The sequence below is a fragment of the Oryzias latipes genome, chromosome 15, assembly GCF_002234675.1.
Source record: "Oryzias latipes chromosome 15, ASM223467v1".
Lineage (NCBI taxonomy): Eukaryota > Metazoa > Chordata > Actinopteri > Beloniformes > Adrianichthyidae > Oryzias > Oryzias latipes.
The window spans coordinates 17,935,840-17,950,801 of NC_019873.2; the positions used below are offsets into that span (position 1 = coordinate 17,935,840).

Here is a 14,962-nt window from a genome sequence, read left to right on the forward strand (position 1 = left end):
CCACATCATTTTAATATGAGTTTAATAAAAACATTTATATTTTTATTTTTTTGTGTTTATCTAGAAGGGGTATTATTCGCATGTTTTTAAGAAAGCGGAACTTAAAGACGATGGTAGGAACCCGGTTGTAGAGTGTAGTCGGCTTGATATTACCGACGGATCAATCAGTGGCAGAAAGCATCGTGGATGTGTCGTTTTGTAAACATGATTGAAGAATTTTTTGTCATTATTTTTTTCTTTCAATCACATCAACGTAATTTATAGTAAGACAGGGTAAGCTTCAATCCTAAAGTATGTTTATGCAAATTACGTCGTTACGTAATAATTGAGTTTAGCTAACTGTAAACGGACTACAGTGGTAACTTGTCTTTAGTTCTTTCTCTGTTGTGTTGTGCAGTTGGACATACATTGTGACCTTACTTTGCTTATCGCACGTGCACACTAGTTTATTGTTCATTCCTTCCAACAGGTTGCGTGCAAAAGTACAGAAATTGAACAAAAATGGATCTTTTACAAAGAAGGGTATTTCAGGATGATATGGTCCAATACAATCTCTTCTTGCTACCTGCGGATCATTCAACTCTTCAGCAGAACGAGCGACGACTTAAAGAGATGCTTGGAGAGATTTTTGCAAAGCTTGCCCCCATGTTGGTGGAATATATTTGGCAACATCAACCATTCAATCTGAAGTATCATCCATCCAAAGGTAATGGATGGTTATATGATCTATGTTCACTTTAATAGCTTTCTAACTATTAACTTTTGTATATTCCGTTTGCAAACAGGAGACATCCCGGCTCACATTGGAGGCATCACTCAGTTTGGGGACAACGTGGAGGATGAGTGGTTTATCGTTTACCTTCTGCAGCAGATCACAAAGACTTTCTCAGATCTGGTTGTCAGGTGAAGAATATATATGTATTTGAAGTTATATTTTCTTCTTTAAACTAATTCTTGCCAACATTACTTTGGTTTGTTCCCAAATATAATTAATTTTTACTCAGTGTTGAAGACAACGACGGGGAATTTATTCTCATCGAAGCTGCAGATTATCTTCCCAAATGGTTGAGCCCCGATACAAGTGAAAACAGGGTGAGTCAGACACACAGAGGGGCAAATAGTGTGTTTTATATCATATTTCTATACTTTTGAAAGGTGATGGATTACTCTCAGAAAGAGTTTTGATCAGATTTATAGTGAAACCTCTTGAGTCAGAAAAACAGATGATAAAATGTAATATGTTGCAGTATTGCAAAATATTGATAAGCATCTTTAAAATAATTATAACCGGAGAGCTTTCAATATGATGTGAAGAATAAAAAGGGATGGATGACATTGGATTTTTCTGATGTTTTCAATTTGTTGATTGATACCAATAAATTCTATTAACACCTGTGTTTTGACTTGATAAAAATATGTAACCAAATCTCCCCTATTTTTAAAGTTTGTTTTTTTTTACCTCACAACGCATCCCTGCTCCTTTACAAGGAAACAGATTTATTATAATTATAATCTATTATAATATATATTTTTTTTTAGATAGATGCAGCTCTTTTTTTAGCTGAGTAAAAGTTCTGATTTTTTCATTTGAAATGAACAGGGGTAGAAAGTCTTGTGCAATAAAATCTTACAATTTCTGCAAAAACCCACTGAAGTCAATGTATAGCTTGTGACAACCCACCTTCGATAGTTTAAGTGTTAATTATTATAATTTTTTTCAATCTTTTGCAGGTTTTTCTCTTTAGGGGAGAGTTGCACATCATTCCTCGCCCTTCCAAATCGAGTTCTGTGGGCTTCCCACGTAATGTGGTCCCCAGTGTGGAACAGGCTCTCGCACTTCTCTCTGCTCACCCAGAAGCTTGCCAAGCAAGCCCCGGGATACGTTCAGCCCTGAGAAAAAGACTTGTGGGGTGATGCATAAAGAAGACCTTTTAGTATTTCTGCCGCTAAATTTTACATCATATCATTGTGGGTTAAATAATGTGAGAGTGTATACGTTTTTTGCTGACTTAAATCTTTGTAAATGATGGATTGAATTCCAAACCAAAAACCATTTGCTTCTCCTCAGATACCCAGAGAAGATAAAAAGCGGCCTCCACCGTGCTCACTGCTTCATACCGGCAGGAATCGCCACCGTGTTGGCGCATCGTCCTGACCTGGTGGCACCTGCCGTCTCAGCTTTTTATTTAAGAGATCCAGTCGACCTGCAGGCATGTCGGAGCTTCAAGACGTTTCACCCCGACACCAGAGTCCTCACCTCGGTAATGACACGACGACCCGAGTTCTGCTGGATGAGCATGCAGACGAGGTTTTAGCTCAGTTTTGATATCATAAGCACAGAATACCTTCTAAGATTCACCTTTACTCATTTCCAGGTTACGTTTACCCGCTGCCTCTATGCCCAGCTGCAGCAGCAGCAGTTCACGCCAGATCGGAGGAGTGGCTTTAACCTTCCTCCGCGCACTCATCCTCACTACAAAGCCCATGAGCTTGGCATGAAACTGGTTAATCCTTTTTCTTTGTCTTCATCTTCGCATGCTTTGGTTGTGAGCACACACCTTTGTGTTTTCTGTGTAACACGAAGCCTCGTGTCTGTGTTTGGGCTCCACTTTCAGGCTCACGGCTTTGAGATTTTGTGCTCCAGGTGCAGACTTCCTTCTTCAGGGCCCGACGACGCTGCTGTCAGCTGTAACCCTCAGTGGAAAAGCTTCCTGAAAAGTCTCCAAAAGAATGACTACTTCCGGGTTGGTTCACATTTGTTAACAGTTTTGTTTTTTATGAAATGCATTCATGAGGATGATTTGTTTATTCAGTGCTTTTAATTAATTGTTAAATTCGTTTCCAAATGCAGGGGGAGCTGGAAGGTTCGGCCCGGTTTAAAGAGCTTTTAAGATCAGCAGAAGTTTTCTTCAAACAATCCGTTGCTTCAAAATCTAGGTGAGATGTAATCATGAACATGCCAGAAGCTGCCACATCAATAATACTTGCTTTATTTTGCACAAGAAGCAATCTCTGCATCCAGCAGAGGCCCGATTGTACTGGGATTAGGGGACTTTTCAAGTTGGGTGTTTATTTATTTATTTTTTTGTTTGTCATGACTGCCAAAGCCCCACACAGCAGGAAGGCCCCCGGTTCAAGTCCCGGCTGGGGGACCTGAAACAGGGCATCAATGGGGGACCTTTCTGTGTGGAGTTTGCATGTTCTCCCCGTGCGTGCGTCTGTGTGTGTGTGGGTTTTCTCCATGTACTCCGGCTTCCTCCCACCGTCCAAAAAAAAAAAAAGCTTCATAGGGTAACTGGTTACTCTAAATTGTCCCTAAGTGTCAATGTCAGTGTGTATTGGTGTGTGATTGTGGCCCTGCAACAGACTGAAGACCTTTCCAGGGTGTTCCCTGCCTTCGCCCCCTACAAGTGACCGGGATAGGCTCCAGCAGCCCAGTGACCCCGAAAGGGAACGGATTAGAAGATGAATAAACATACCTGCCTTTGAAACCAAAGCGTATCAGTCTGAACTATGCGTGTTCTCTCAGCGTTCTCTCTCCCGGCGAGGACGTTCTCCAGGTGTTGCACAGCTGTGGACCTATTAACATGCAGGATCTGGAAAAACTTGAGTCACAGCTCCCCCAAGAGGACAGTGAGTAGAACCTCCTTTTTATGTGGGATTCGTTCCCTTAATCTGTATCTTGGATTTAAAGGATTTATTAATGACAAGGTTGAAAAAAAAACACAAAGAAGCTAACAATATAATTTCAATTAGTTGTTAAATTTAAAGTAGATGGAACATATTTCTGTATTCAACATTTATAGTATAATTATGAAATAAATAAGGTAATTAAATGTATAAATTCTAAACATCTGTGGCAGAACAATCACTTTTCACGTGTGGTGGGGAGAATGCATTTGCCTGTTTTAACCACTAGAGGGAGCACTTAAACATCAACAGAATGACAAATGAGAAATGCATGTTGAAGTTGCATATGTTTCTTTTTTTTTGTCCTTGTTAATTAACTTGGTATATATATATATATATATATATATATATATATATATATATATATATATATATATATATATATATATATATGTAGCTAGAAAGTGTGACTTCCTCTCTCTTTGTGTTGTTGTTCAGGTGACAGCTGGCTGGATATAACCGCTCAGGGTTTGGAGCAGCTGCTGCAGGAGAGAAGTGGAGGACGAACGGATGTTGGCAGAAATTGCAGCGCCATCAAACAGACGGAGAACTCGAGTAACGCAGCAGAGGAGACCGTGGAGGTGACAGGCACCGAAGGGGAGGACACCGCTTACAGCCTGGTGGCAGTCAGTCAAGGGATTAAGGACTTCTTCAACACCATGTCCTCCCACGAGGGGGCTGAACTTCCTTGGTGAGACAAATGCAGGACCTCACTTTTTTAATGTTTTAGTCCCATGCACGTGAATAAACTGTTTTTCTCCTTGTGGTTTACCTGAAGAACAGAAGTTGTTGCCTTTATAATTTGAAGGATGTATTTCGTTACACCTCTTATTTTTAGGAGCAGTGCAACCCGGCCTTTTAGGTTTGACCCAGACTCCATGGTCAGCGCACTCGACCAACTCCTAGGTTTGTAGAAGCATTTCTGACTGTCAAACGTCTGCCTCCTGATAAAACGTTCAACTGTTTTCAATTGCCTTCAACTGTCAGGAAGCAAAGACAGAGAACTAGATTCAGATGATCTGGAGGATGACGATGAGGATGTTTACCACGACGAGGAAGAAGGCGTCGAAGAAAACGAGGAAAGCTCGTCTGATCACGCAGAGATGAGTGGGCCGGAAACTCTTGACAGCATCAAAAAATACATGGACCAAATGGATGAGGAACTGATGAGCACCAATGTCGGGCAAAGCTTTAGTCAAACGGTAAATCCTTCTCTGCTTGCACTTGAAAACATGTTCCATGCATGATTATGAAAACACAAACATTTGTCTATGATTTTTGTAGAAATTCAGCAAGCCCAGCTCCGAGAACGCTGCCCCTCGTTCTCCAGAAGGCGGAGCATCAGAAGAGATGGAGGAACCACAGCCTTTGGATTTGGACGTCAATCTGATGGCCAACCTGCTGGAGTCTCTCAGCTGTCAGGCTGGGCTGGCTGGGCCCGCTTCAAACCTGCTGCAGAGCCTCGGCGTACACCTACCAGCTAACTCTGACCCCTCATAAACAACAGATTTAGCTCAGAGGAAAGGAAAATCAGTTCAGCTGATAATCAGCCTAATCAGCCACACAGCAGAGTGTGATGTCAAAAGAATCTTTTCAATATTAAATGTCCTGTTAGCACAAACGGAAAAAGCTCACAATCCCTAAAAAAGTGTTGGCTCCCCCTGGAAATGTAGATGTGGTGACTATTTTATTCCCGAATAAAATGTGTGTAAACATCTATTTTGGTCTTGTGATTCAAACTTTCTTAAGTAATAAATAACAGTAAGTGGAGGAGGGCTGCACCATACTGTTTTACAGCGGTCTCATCTTATCCTACACAGCTTTATACCTACAGTACAGACCAAGGAAGGTGTGTCCAAACTTTGGGTCTGTACTGTACATTAAAATCTGAATTGGGTTATAATGCTTCTCGTGTTGTGGAATCTCCTGGGGTGGAAGTGTTGATGGAATGATTCATTGTACAGATTTAGTTATATAAAGAGTTTAGTTGACTTGTTAGGATGTTCTTTATGCTATGGTTGTCTCAATCAGTGTTCATATGTTGCACTAATATATTAGATTCCTCCAAAGTTAAATGAAGCTGAATAAGCGTCAATGTGTTATGCTAGTGCAGCTTTCAGTCCATCTTTGTTAACGATTCCATTTATTGCCTTTCAAATCACTTTTTGGCTGCTGTGAATTAAAATCTGGAGCGACTTGTCCTAAGAAATATGGTACACATGCAAGTACGATTGTTTATTTCAACAGACATGCTTCTGCAAAGGGAAAAATCAACTGCATCCACTGTTGTCTAGCTATTAAACAACTGTCAAAGTCAATAAAATACAACTGAAGTATTTTTTAAGTTTTGCGATACCATGCAAATTAACTAACAACAGGCCTTCCTTTCTCCACTGCCCATTGAATAAAAAATGAAAAACAAATTTCTGCAAGACATTTAGCTCAAAAAATTACATAATTCATCTTTAAAGTGACATTAAAGTCATCCATTATGCTTCACCCATGCTTGTTTTTAATACCAGTTTAAATAAAAACGTCTCTTTATGTGTGATAACTGTTGTTATAAAAAAATAGACATTTTAGCAAAACTTTTTTTCCTTTTAGTTTATTGAATGCATGCAGATGAAATTTACTGCAATACATATACTACACATATTATTTCCACATTCAACTGAACTGACTGAGAACAGCAGCCCCACTCTTCTTCCATTAGAAGTCCCTGTCTTCATCAGGCACAACAGCCGTGAGTCATTTAAGGGCAACCCTAACCAAACTGGTTCAAAATTCACTTAAATTAGTTTAAATATTCTTTTAACACTGATGAGCAGAAAAAAAGTCATAGTTTGAGTCCAACAGTCTGTGTCAAGTGCAAACAAGTTTGTTTGTTGGTTTCCTTCCTCATCTGAAAAAACAGAATTCCGATTCATTTAAGGGCAAACCCTGACAGTGACGGGTTAGAAACCAAATGCTGGATGAAAAAAGTGGGACTTTGGTCCCTTAAATACTGTAATTAGGACTCAGAAGATTAAACATTTGCTGCCAAAGTGAGCCTTTTCTTTTATAATTAGGTAATAATGTTGACGCAGATATTACATTTTGTCAGGATTTCACAGCTTAGAAATCAGGCAGCCTAAAGGAAACTATTCATCAAGAATTCTTTTGAAAGAACACTGTGATCTTGATGAGATCAGACAGGGCGTTGTGCACGCGTCATCAGGTTTGTCCCTTCTCTGACCACGGGATCCAATCTTCTCGATGTAATTTTGTGAATTTCTTTTAACCCCTTCATGCCTGAATTTCTTAAAAGTTATAATAATAATGGATTGGATGTATCTGCGCTTTTCCAGACGCTCAAAGCGCTTACAATGTGTCCATCATTCATTCACTCCTTATGTATACTTGGTGATGACAGAGGCGTGGCTGCCAGTTCACGCCTACGGTCCCTCTGAGCATCACCAGGACATTTATGCACATCCACAGTGGAGCCACACTGGAGGCAGGGAAGGTGAAATGTCTTGCCCAAGGACACAACGACAGTTGACTGGGAGGAGCGGGGATCGAACCGCCGACCCTACGATTATTGGAAGACCTGCTCAACTGCCACTGCTGCATAAAAAATATCCTCCTTTTTTTCTGTATAAGGTGGCGCTAAATTAATCGGAGTCCTGGATTAGATGTTGCGAATTAGCAACATAAGGCGTCAAAGGGTTAAAACCCACCTGTGACCTGTGCGACTGCAACCACAGATAAAGAGAACTGCAGGACTCAGTGATTAGGTTAAAAGCTAAAGTAATACTGTCTAACGCTTCTTGGGGGCTTGATGTTTGTTCATATTTGATGAAAATAACTGAGTATTGGTTTGTCTCTACCTCCAATTGTCTCGACCACACCCCCGTCCCAAAAGAGTAAGTATGTTTTCTTTAAGCCTTTAAACATGCATTAAGTCCTTTTACAAGATACAAGAGAATGGTAATAAATGTAAAGCATTTATGATAAGCCTGTAAAATCTGACTATCTCTTGTCCAACCCACAACGCAGTTAAATAGTGATAATTGGTTAATTATTGTCTACTGTCCTTTTTTGTGGAAAACATTTAACCCAATTCTAATTTGCTGGAATACCTTCATCTTTGGAAACTTGGACCGAAACTTGAAAAAAGAGAATTTCAGCAGAGCGTAGTGGATCTACAAAAGCTGTAACAGTGGTTGGACGATTTGCCGGGTTGAGTAAAGTAGTGCTGCAGCAAGTGGCGAAACGCACAGAGCGGACATGCCGACCGTGAAGTTGAGCACCATTCCCAGCAGGATGATGGCCAGCAGATATCCGTGGAAGAGCAGGCTGTGCCAGCTGCTCTGGCTCACCACCTGCCAGGGGTTGTCCGGGTGCAGCAGCCACAGGAAACCCAGCAGCCAGCTCTGGTTGACCATCTGGGTGTGGTAGATGTCAAAAGCAGAGGCTTGGGTATCCGGATGGCGATGGCGCTCCGCTTCGGAAACTTTAGTCAAGCCAATAAGAGAGATACTGTGAAGGATCAAAGCCAGAGGCGCATAGATGTACTCCAGAGGCTCAATGGCTTGAAGACCTTTGGATGCTGTGGACAGAAAGAAAATGCGACTTATTTGACAAGAAGTGAGGGAACTTGTATAAAAAAGGCACAATAGTTTACCTGTGATGACCATAACCATCCCACTCAGGATGGAGATCAGAACAGAGGAGTGGATTGATGGTGGAGACCTCAACTGCAGGGTGAAACTAAGAGCCAGAGTCACTAAGGGCAGGAGAGGAACTGTTACAAGGAAGAGGCTGGCACTGGAGCTGCTGGCTTTGGCCCACATGGTCAGCACAGCCTGAGCGCTGTTGCAGATGGCAGGAAGCAGCAGCCGCTCACCCAGCGACCTGGAGTAAGGTTTGAGAGCCACAAGGTTCAGAGCATGGAGGAGGTTCAGGAATAAGAGAGAAACCAGAACCTGGGGAAAGGAGAATAAACTATAATGACAAACTGGATTTCCCTCAGGGATTTAAAAAAAGGGTTTTAGTGACCCAGAATGTTCAAAACAGTTAAAAAATTCAATTATATGCCAAAAATGTTGTGACTTAAATCCTTAAATGGTACATTTTTGCCAAGAACTGGTACAGGACAGGTAGAAATGTTTCCCTTTGACTTTTCCTGACCGTTTATGTTTACTTTATGTTGTCAGCAGTTTAAATCACCATTTAGTTAAACATCCATCATGCTTTGCTAATTATCAAAACTCAACACTTGCTGTCTTCCTGTACGATCTGGCTTAATCTGTTTCTGAGGTATCCCTCAGAACCAACACACTCTTCATGTTGATAAGCCAAGACACACATAAAACAATAAAAATGTCCACAAAAAAGCTGTTAATAATAACTGCTACCGTGACAGAAACTAGGTTAGTAACAAGATAAATAGTAGTGGTTGTTTGTCTAAGTCTGTTAGCCATCATACAACAAATATTAATGTAGCTTAAGCAAACAAGTCCATAGATAATGTGCTCTGTGTCAACAGAACCGGCAGGTAAATTACCTTGTGGAATTTCTGTTTTGGCAGACTTTCTACTGTTTTGGCTGGCTTTCCTCACTATCACCTCAATTTTTTAGCTTTTTTTTTCCTTCTCATTTCATAGGATAAAAAATCCCTCAAAAGAGGCACTAACCTGCGCAAAGGAGAGAGCTACAGGATATGGAAAGTGGTACTGTGGGATAAAGATGCCCGCAACAAAGTTTCTTAGTCGGTCAGCCAGGCCATAGATCAGCACAACCACCAGGCAGAAGGTGGGAATCAGGGGCTTGAGCGCATGGTTTGAAGACAAGCTCTTGACCACTGAAACGCACCACTCTGTCCTCCATCTGCCTGAGCTGTAGAGAACAAGTCATGCTCAACAGTCACTCTTTAACACCGTAATAAAATGTTATGAATAAGAAGAAAAGGGATGACCTTTTCCCAGGAAGACATGGTCTCATTCTGTGTAGAGTTTGCTGCTTGGGTTGCAGGCGTCAGTGATCTACAGCCAAAGCGGTAAAATGTGCATTTAGTGTACATGATTAAACAACATTTGAAATTTGAGGGTTATATATTTTTTTTATTCAAAAGCTTTAGTCTTAAATAATTAACTGATAATCCTGCAGGTCAAAACTATGATATCTTCTGGCGTAGCTCGGTTGGTATTTTGCAATAAAAAAAAAGAAGAAAAAAATCAAATCGATCTAGGTTTGCAGACCTGTTCATTAAAAATCATGATGTTTTCTGTAAAAAAATGTTTAAAACTAACTCCAACATGATCTTTTAAGACAAAAATCTTCTTTTAAGAGAGAAAATATCAAACCTTACTTACCATAACTCCACAAAAGCTCCTTTATTCACCTTCAAATAGTGTTTACAATGAGAAAAGCATTAAAAACATTTAGGTAATATTGGTAATCCTTGTCCGTGACATCGTCTGTGTGTCTCCAGCGGCTGTTGTGTGTGAAGCTGCTGTGTGAGCTCAGGGCATTCACCTCATCTGCTTTGGACTTTGTCCTTGCTGTGTTTGTCATCATGTCACATGAAGCAATCTAACTGGGCAAAACTCAAAAGTCTGTTTAGGCAAAATCCTTCATAGATGTACCTTTGCTGATAAACAGACCGTGACGTTGACTCAGCAGCCAGCTGAAAGAAATTTGAATCTCACTGATTGTGTGGTAATGGTTAACTTTAGAGGTCTTCCCGTTTGACATTTAGTAACATGCATGCAGCTTTAGGTTGTAAAGTGATCCCCTTCTTTATATTCACACCTGATTGACACATTCCACAGTTGAGCGACCAAAGGTTCCCTTCTTTCCACACTGGATGTACTCAGGTAAAGTCAGTTAAACTCAAATGCTGGAAGTGTGTGCTCCCTGAAAACTCAAACAAGGCCACGGCCTCCAATTAATCCAGAGCACCATGGCAACCAGCCTGTGAGCTACCAAGAGGCTGCTGCCATCCACGTGACCGTAAATGGAGGCAACAGATCACATGTTTCCCCACAAAACAAGCACGCATTTATTAAAATGAGTCTTCATTAATCTGCTAATATTTTCCACTTTGCTTGTTCAATAAACGGATTTATTTATTATTGACGTTTGACTTATTATCCGTCTTGTTCTTTGGACTCGTACATTATGTACCACACATTAATTACAAATTATGAAAGATAAACAGGCTGAGGGCCATAAATGATTTGATTGGCTGCACCTCAAAAAAAGTGTAGTGAGGTAACACAACAACATGTCAGGAAAAAAATGACACAGGGAAACATATTTTAATTTGATATATATGATTCTGCTAAATAAATTATCCAGCTGGTTATATTAAGCTTATTATCAATTAAAAAACAGGTTGATTCCCTTAAATAATTATCTAAATCTGGACTTTTTTGCTATTCATGTGGTAATGAAAACACGTGTCTTTTATGTTGACATGTCCAATCTTTAAAGACCCACTACAATAAAAATATTGATTTTTTTCTTTTTTTACATGTTCTTGTGACATTTTTTTCTCCTGTTGGAGGGCACATATAAAGGAAATTAAAACAGCATTTATGCTCTGCAGAAACTATGTCCTCACGGCACAGATTTTTTTTAAAAACTGCATAATCATAATCAAAAGACCATTGGGAAACTTTTACAATAGATCTAAAGATGATCGGAGTTGGATTTTAAACTTAAGACAATAAATTTATTAAAACCCCAAATTACATAACAAAAAAGTAGCAACACTAATGTATTTTGTTTGAAAATTTTGTGTGTGCAGTCAGTCTGTTTTATTTCCAGATTAAAATAAAAAATAACTTGAATATCAACTTTGGAATTTCTGAATTTCATTTTATATAAGCACAGCTGATTTTATTTTGAAAGTCACATCAGTCATTCCAAAAGGAATGCTTGCTGTTTAATTTCCTGGTGTTGGTTGTCTTTGGGGTTTCCCAAACAGATGCATATCTCTACCTGGGTTTGATTGAGTTCTTGATCAGATGAGCTGCTATTTCAGCCCCTGATGGGGCATCTGGGACATTTGCTGTTAGCAGTGCTTGGGCTCCCTTATTGATTATGCTGTGGTATTCTGCCTATAGTGAGCCGCTCTGTTTTATGGTTTTTTGCTTGCAGTTGTACATAACAACCATATTCTGATGGCATGGGTGGTTTATGGCTTGCCTTATTTTCATTCCCGGTGCTCTGTTTTTTATTAACTTTTATGATACTTTCTTAAACCATCATCTCTTTTGGTGATTGTGTGATATAATATCTTTCGGGTCATCTAGATAGTGAAAGGGGGCGTGGGGAATCGGCTTAGATATGCTTGGGTCGTGTACATTTTTCATTATTGTACACTGCAAACAAGTACAGTAATTTTGTCATATTCAACACAATACATTAGACAGGCAAAAAAAATGCAGTGTCAAAAAAAAACACTTAGTTTTAATACCAATTCATAAAAACATGAAAAAAATAGTTAAATTTGGATTTTAACATTGGAACAAAAAAAATCAAATGAACAAATTGTTAGTTAAAATGTTTAAAAACTCATTTCAATTTACATTATAAAACTGATATTAAACAGAAATATATGACTTGTATTATATGAGTATTTAACACAAATAAACATGCACATTTATATATGTATTCAAACAGTTAGGTAACATTTAAACCCACATGCATGTCATTTTTGGTTTGTTTTTATTTCTCCTTTTAAACCATTCAATTTCCTTTGCTTTGGTCAGCTGGAATTTTCATTGATTTTTTAAAAAAGCATTCAACGCTCTCAATCATGACATCCTACTTGACAAACTGCAAGTGTATGGGATAAGAGGACTAACTTGGGTCAAAAGCTATTAAACAGGAAGAAAACTATTTGTCAATATTGATGAATTTACATCAGAAGCAAAAAAGATAGGTTGTGGTGTCCCACAAGGATCAATTCTGGGCCCGCTACTTTGCAATCTTTACATAAATGTCATGGCGTCGATGACGTGGCAGACCCAGTTGCTGACAACCCGGAAGTAAACTCAGACCCGAAAATCTTGGAATAGATTTATTTTGGAAAGTCCAAGATAGATATTAAGTTAGCTTGAGAGTAGTAGGTAAGTATGGAACGTGGATCGCTGTAGGCATCCGAACCGGCGTCTTGAGGACTGCATCGAAGAAGGTCGAGAGCGTGGTAGGAGCTAGTGGTAAACGCTACCAGCGGGACCAGAGCGTAGTGAGGAGGACTTCGTGGCCTTAGCAGATGGAGGCGAGGAGTTCTCGGGGAGGAACCAGCGGCACCCGTGGAGGAGAAGACCTGAAGGCGTATAACAAGGATAGGTAAGTACGAGGCTTGACTTGGTGGCCAGGCATAAGCACCGGAGAGTGTAACGAACTGGCGTAGAATGCTGGGGTGGATCTCCATATGAAGGTCTGCAGGTGATGAGATGAAGGGCAGCTAGTTCCAATCAGCAGAGCAGGGAGGGGGGAGGTAGGCTGACAGAGGCACCATGACAATAAGTGATTTATTGAATGTTTCAAAACTTTTAACACTAAAATTATTTGCTGATGAAACAAATATACACTATTCTAGACAATCATAGCAAACTTATCAATATGGTGAACACATGTTGAACCTGGATAAAACCAAAGTGATGTTTTTGGGTAACTACAACGCCAATACCGAGCTCTCAATTAAAATAAATACCGGTAATGTCTCAATTGAAAGTGTTTCAGAAATCAAATTCTTAGGCTGGAAGCCTCACATTAGACACATACAAACTAAAGTCTCAAAAAGTATTTCCATCATAAATAAATCTAAACATATATAAGAATACAACAGTATATATTTATTGTACTGCTCCTAAATATTACAATATTTTACCTACAGTATAGAAATTTGGGGGATAATTATAGGAGCTCACTACATCCTCTTTTTACTTCAAAAACGAGCCATTAGAATTGTACAGAAAGCTGGCTATCATGATCATACAAACCAATTAGTTGATCAATCCATACTTTTAAAACTGTTTGACCTTGTTGATTTTTACACTGCACAATGTCTGTGCAGAGCCAGTGGGAAATCATTACCATTCAACATCCAAAAACAGTTCTTAGAAAATGAAGGGGGCTACAGACTGAGAGGATGTAGGAACTTCAGGATCAAATGGATAAGAACCACAAAGAAAAGTTTCTGTATTTTAGTGTGAGGCACTAAACTTTGGAATGGGTTGAGTAATGAGCTCAAACAATGTTGAAATATTCAAAAATTCTGTCATGTGTGGGCGGCTCGAGAGCCGGTAGGACCCAGATGCAGAAGCGGGAGGCAAAACGGTTTCAGGGCTAGAGGGTTTTAATAACAAAAAGCGCTGCCGAGCAGGATGACAAAACCAAAAACAAAACTCACTGTGGCGTGGCATGAAACAAGGAACATGGCATGAAGGGAGGACGAGGCATGAGGCCGTTAAGATAAGATGACGAAAACACCATGACAAAAGCTAATGGACCAGCACAAGAGGAAGGCAGAGACAAGACTTATATACAGACAGGGCAGACAAGACACAGGTGAACACGATCAGGGCAGATGGGGACCAAAGGAAGTAAAACTCAAAAACATGACAAGACAGGAAACCTTTCAAAATAAAACAGGAAACAGAACTCAAACAAGACAGAACAAGAACTAAAGCAAAAACCAAGACAAAACAAACTCAAACCATGACAAATTCAAGACGATCCTTAAAGAAACTCTGATATCACAAAATGAAGATAAGAGTTAAGAGTTAAAGATCAACACGTGTTTGAATAATTCTAGATACACATTGATTGTGGTGAAAAAATAAAAGCTCTTTTAATTACAACCAACGACTATTACACTGTAATAGGCAATAATGATTATTGAAATGTTTAAATTACAACCAATAAGATATCGATTTTCTTTAACTGATCTACAATGTGTAGCAATAATCCCTGGTTTAATGTGATAATGTGTTCAAATGATGATCAATGATTAATAAATATTGATTAACTAAAGTGTGAATCATTAATGTTTACTGAAAAGATGTAAGAATTCTTTCTGAGGATAATCAAAATGCACTTGATTTAGTTACTTGATAACTTGATCTGCAATGTGAAGCAATGATATCTGGAATAATATAAAATTGTATAATAATTGTTATAATCAATGAGTACTACATATCTGTTACATGGTATCTGATTCAGGGTACTTTTTAATGAAAACATGAATGAATGTTTTCTGAAGATAATCAAT

General features: G+C 39.3%; 2 protein-coding genes across 2 annotated transcripts; one reads left to right on the top strand and one right to left on the bottom strand.

The window, feature by feature from the left end:
* The first annotated feature begins 139 nt into the window (after positions 1–139).
* ecd (ecdysoneless cell cycle regulator) lies at positions 140–5,409 on the top strand. The gene is made up of 14 exons (XM_011484361.3): positions 140–273; positions 470–706; positions 786–903; positions 1,005–1,092; positions 1,732–1,910; positions 2,069–2,261; positions 2,376–2,504; positions 2,616–2,744; positions 2,852–2,937; positions 3,530–3,633; positions 4,129–4,381; positions 4,529–4,596; positions 4,678–4,892; positions 4,975–5,409. Exons 2-14 carry the CDS (start codon positions 502–504, stop codon positions 5,188–5,190), a joined length of 1,983 nt encoding a protein of 660 aa, XP_011482663.1. The 5' UTR covers positions 140–273; positions 470–501; the 3' UTR covers positions 5,191–5,409.
* Positions 5,410–5,910: 501 nt separating this feature from the next.
* On the bottom strand, positions 5,911–10,194 carry LOC101163599. Its single transcript, XM_004077313.4, has 5 exons — positions 10,047–10,194; positions 9,650–9,716; positions 9,369–9,570; positions 8,357–8,657; positions 5,911–8,281 (listed from the first exon to the last, which is right to left on the bottom strand). The coding sequence occupies exons 2-5, from the start codon at positions 9,673–9,675 to the stop codon at positions 7,875–7,877; spliced, it is 936 nt and encodes a 311-aa protein (XP_004077361.1). The 5' UTR covers positions 9,676–9,716; positions 10,047–10,194; the 3' UTR covers positions 5,911–7,874.
* Between the last annotated feature and the right edge of the window lie 4,768 nt (positions 10,195–14,962).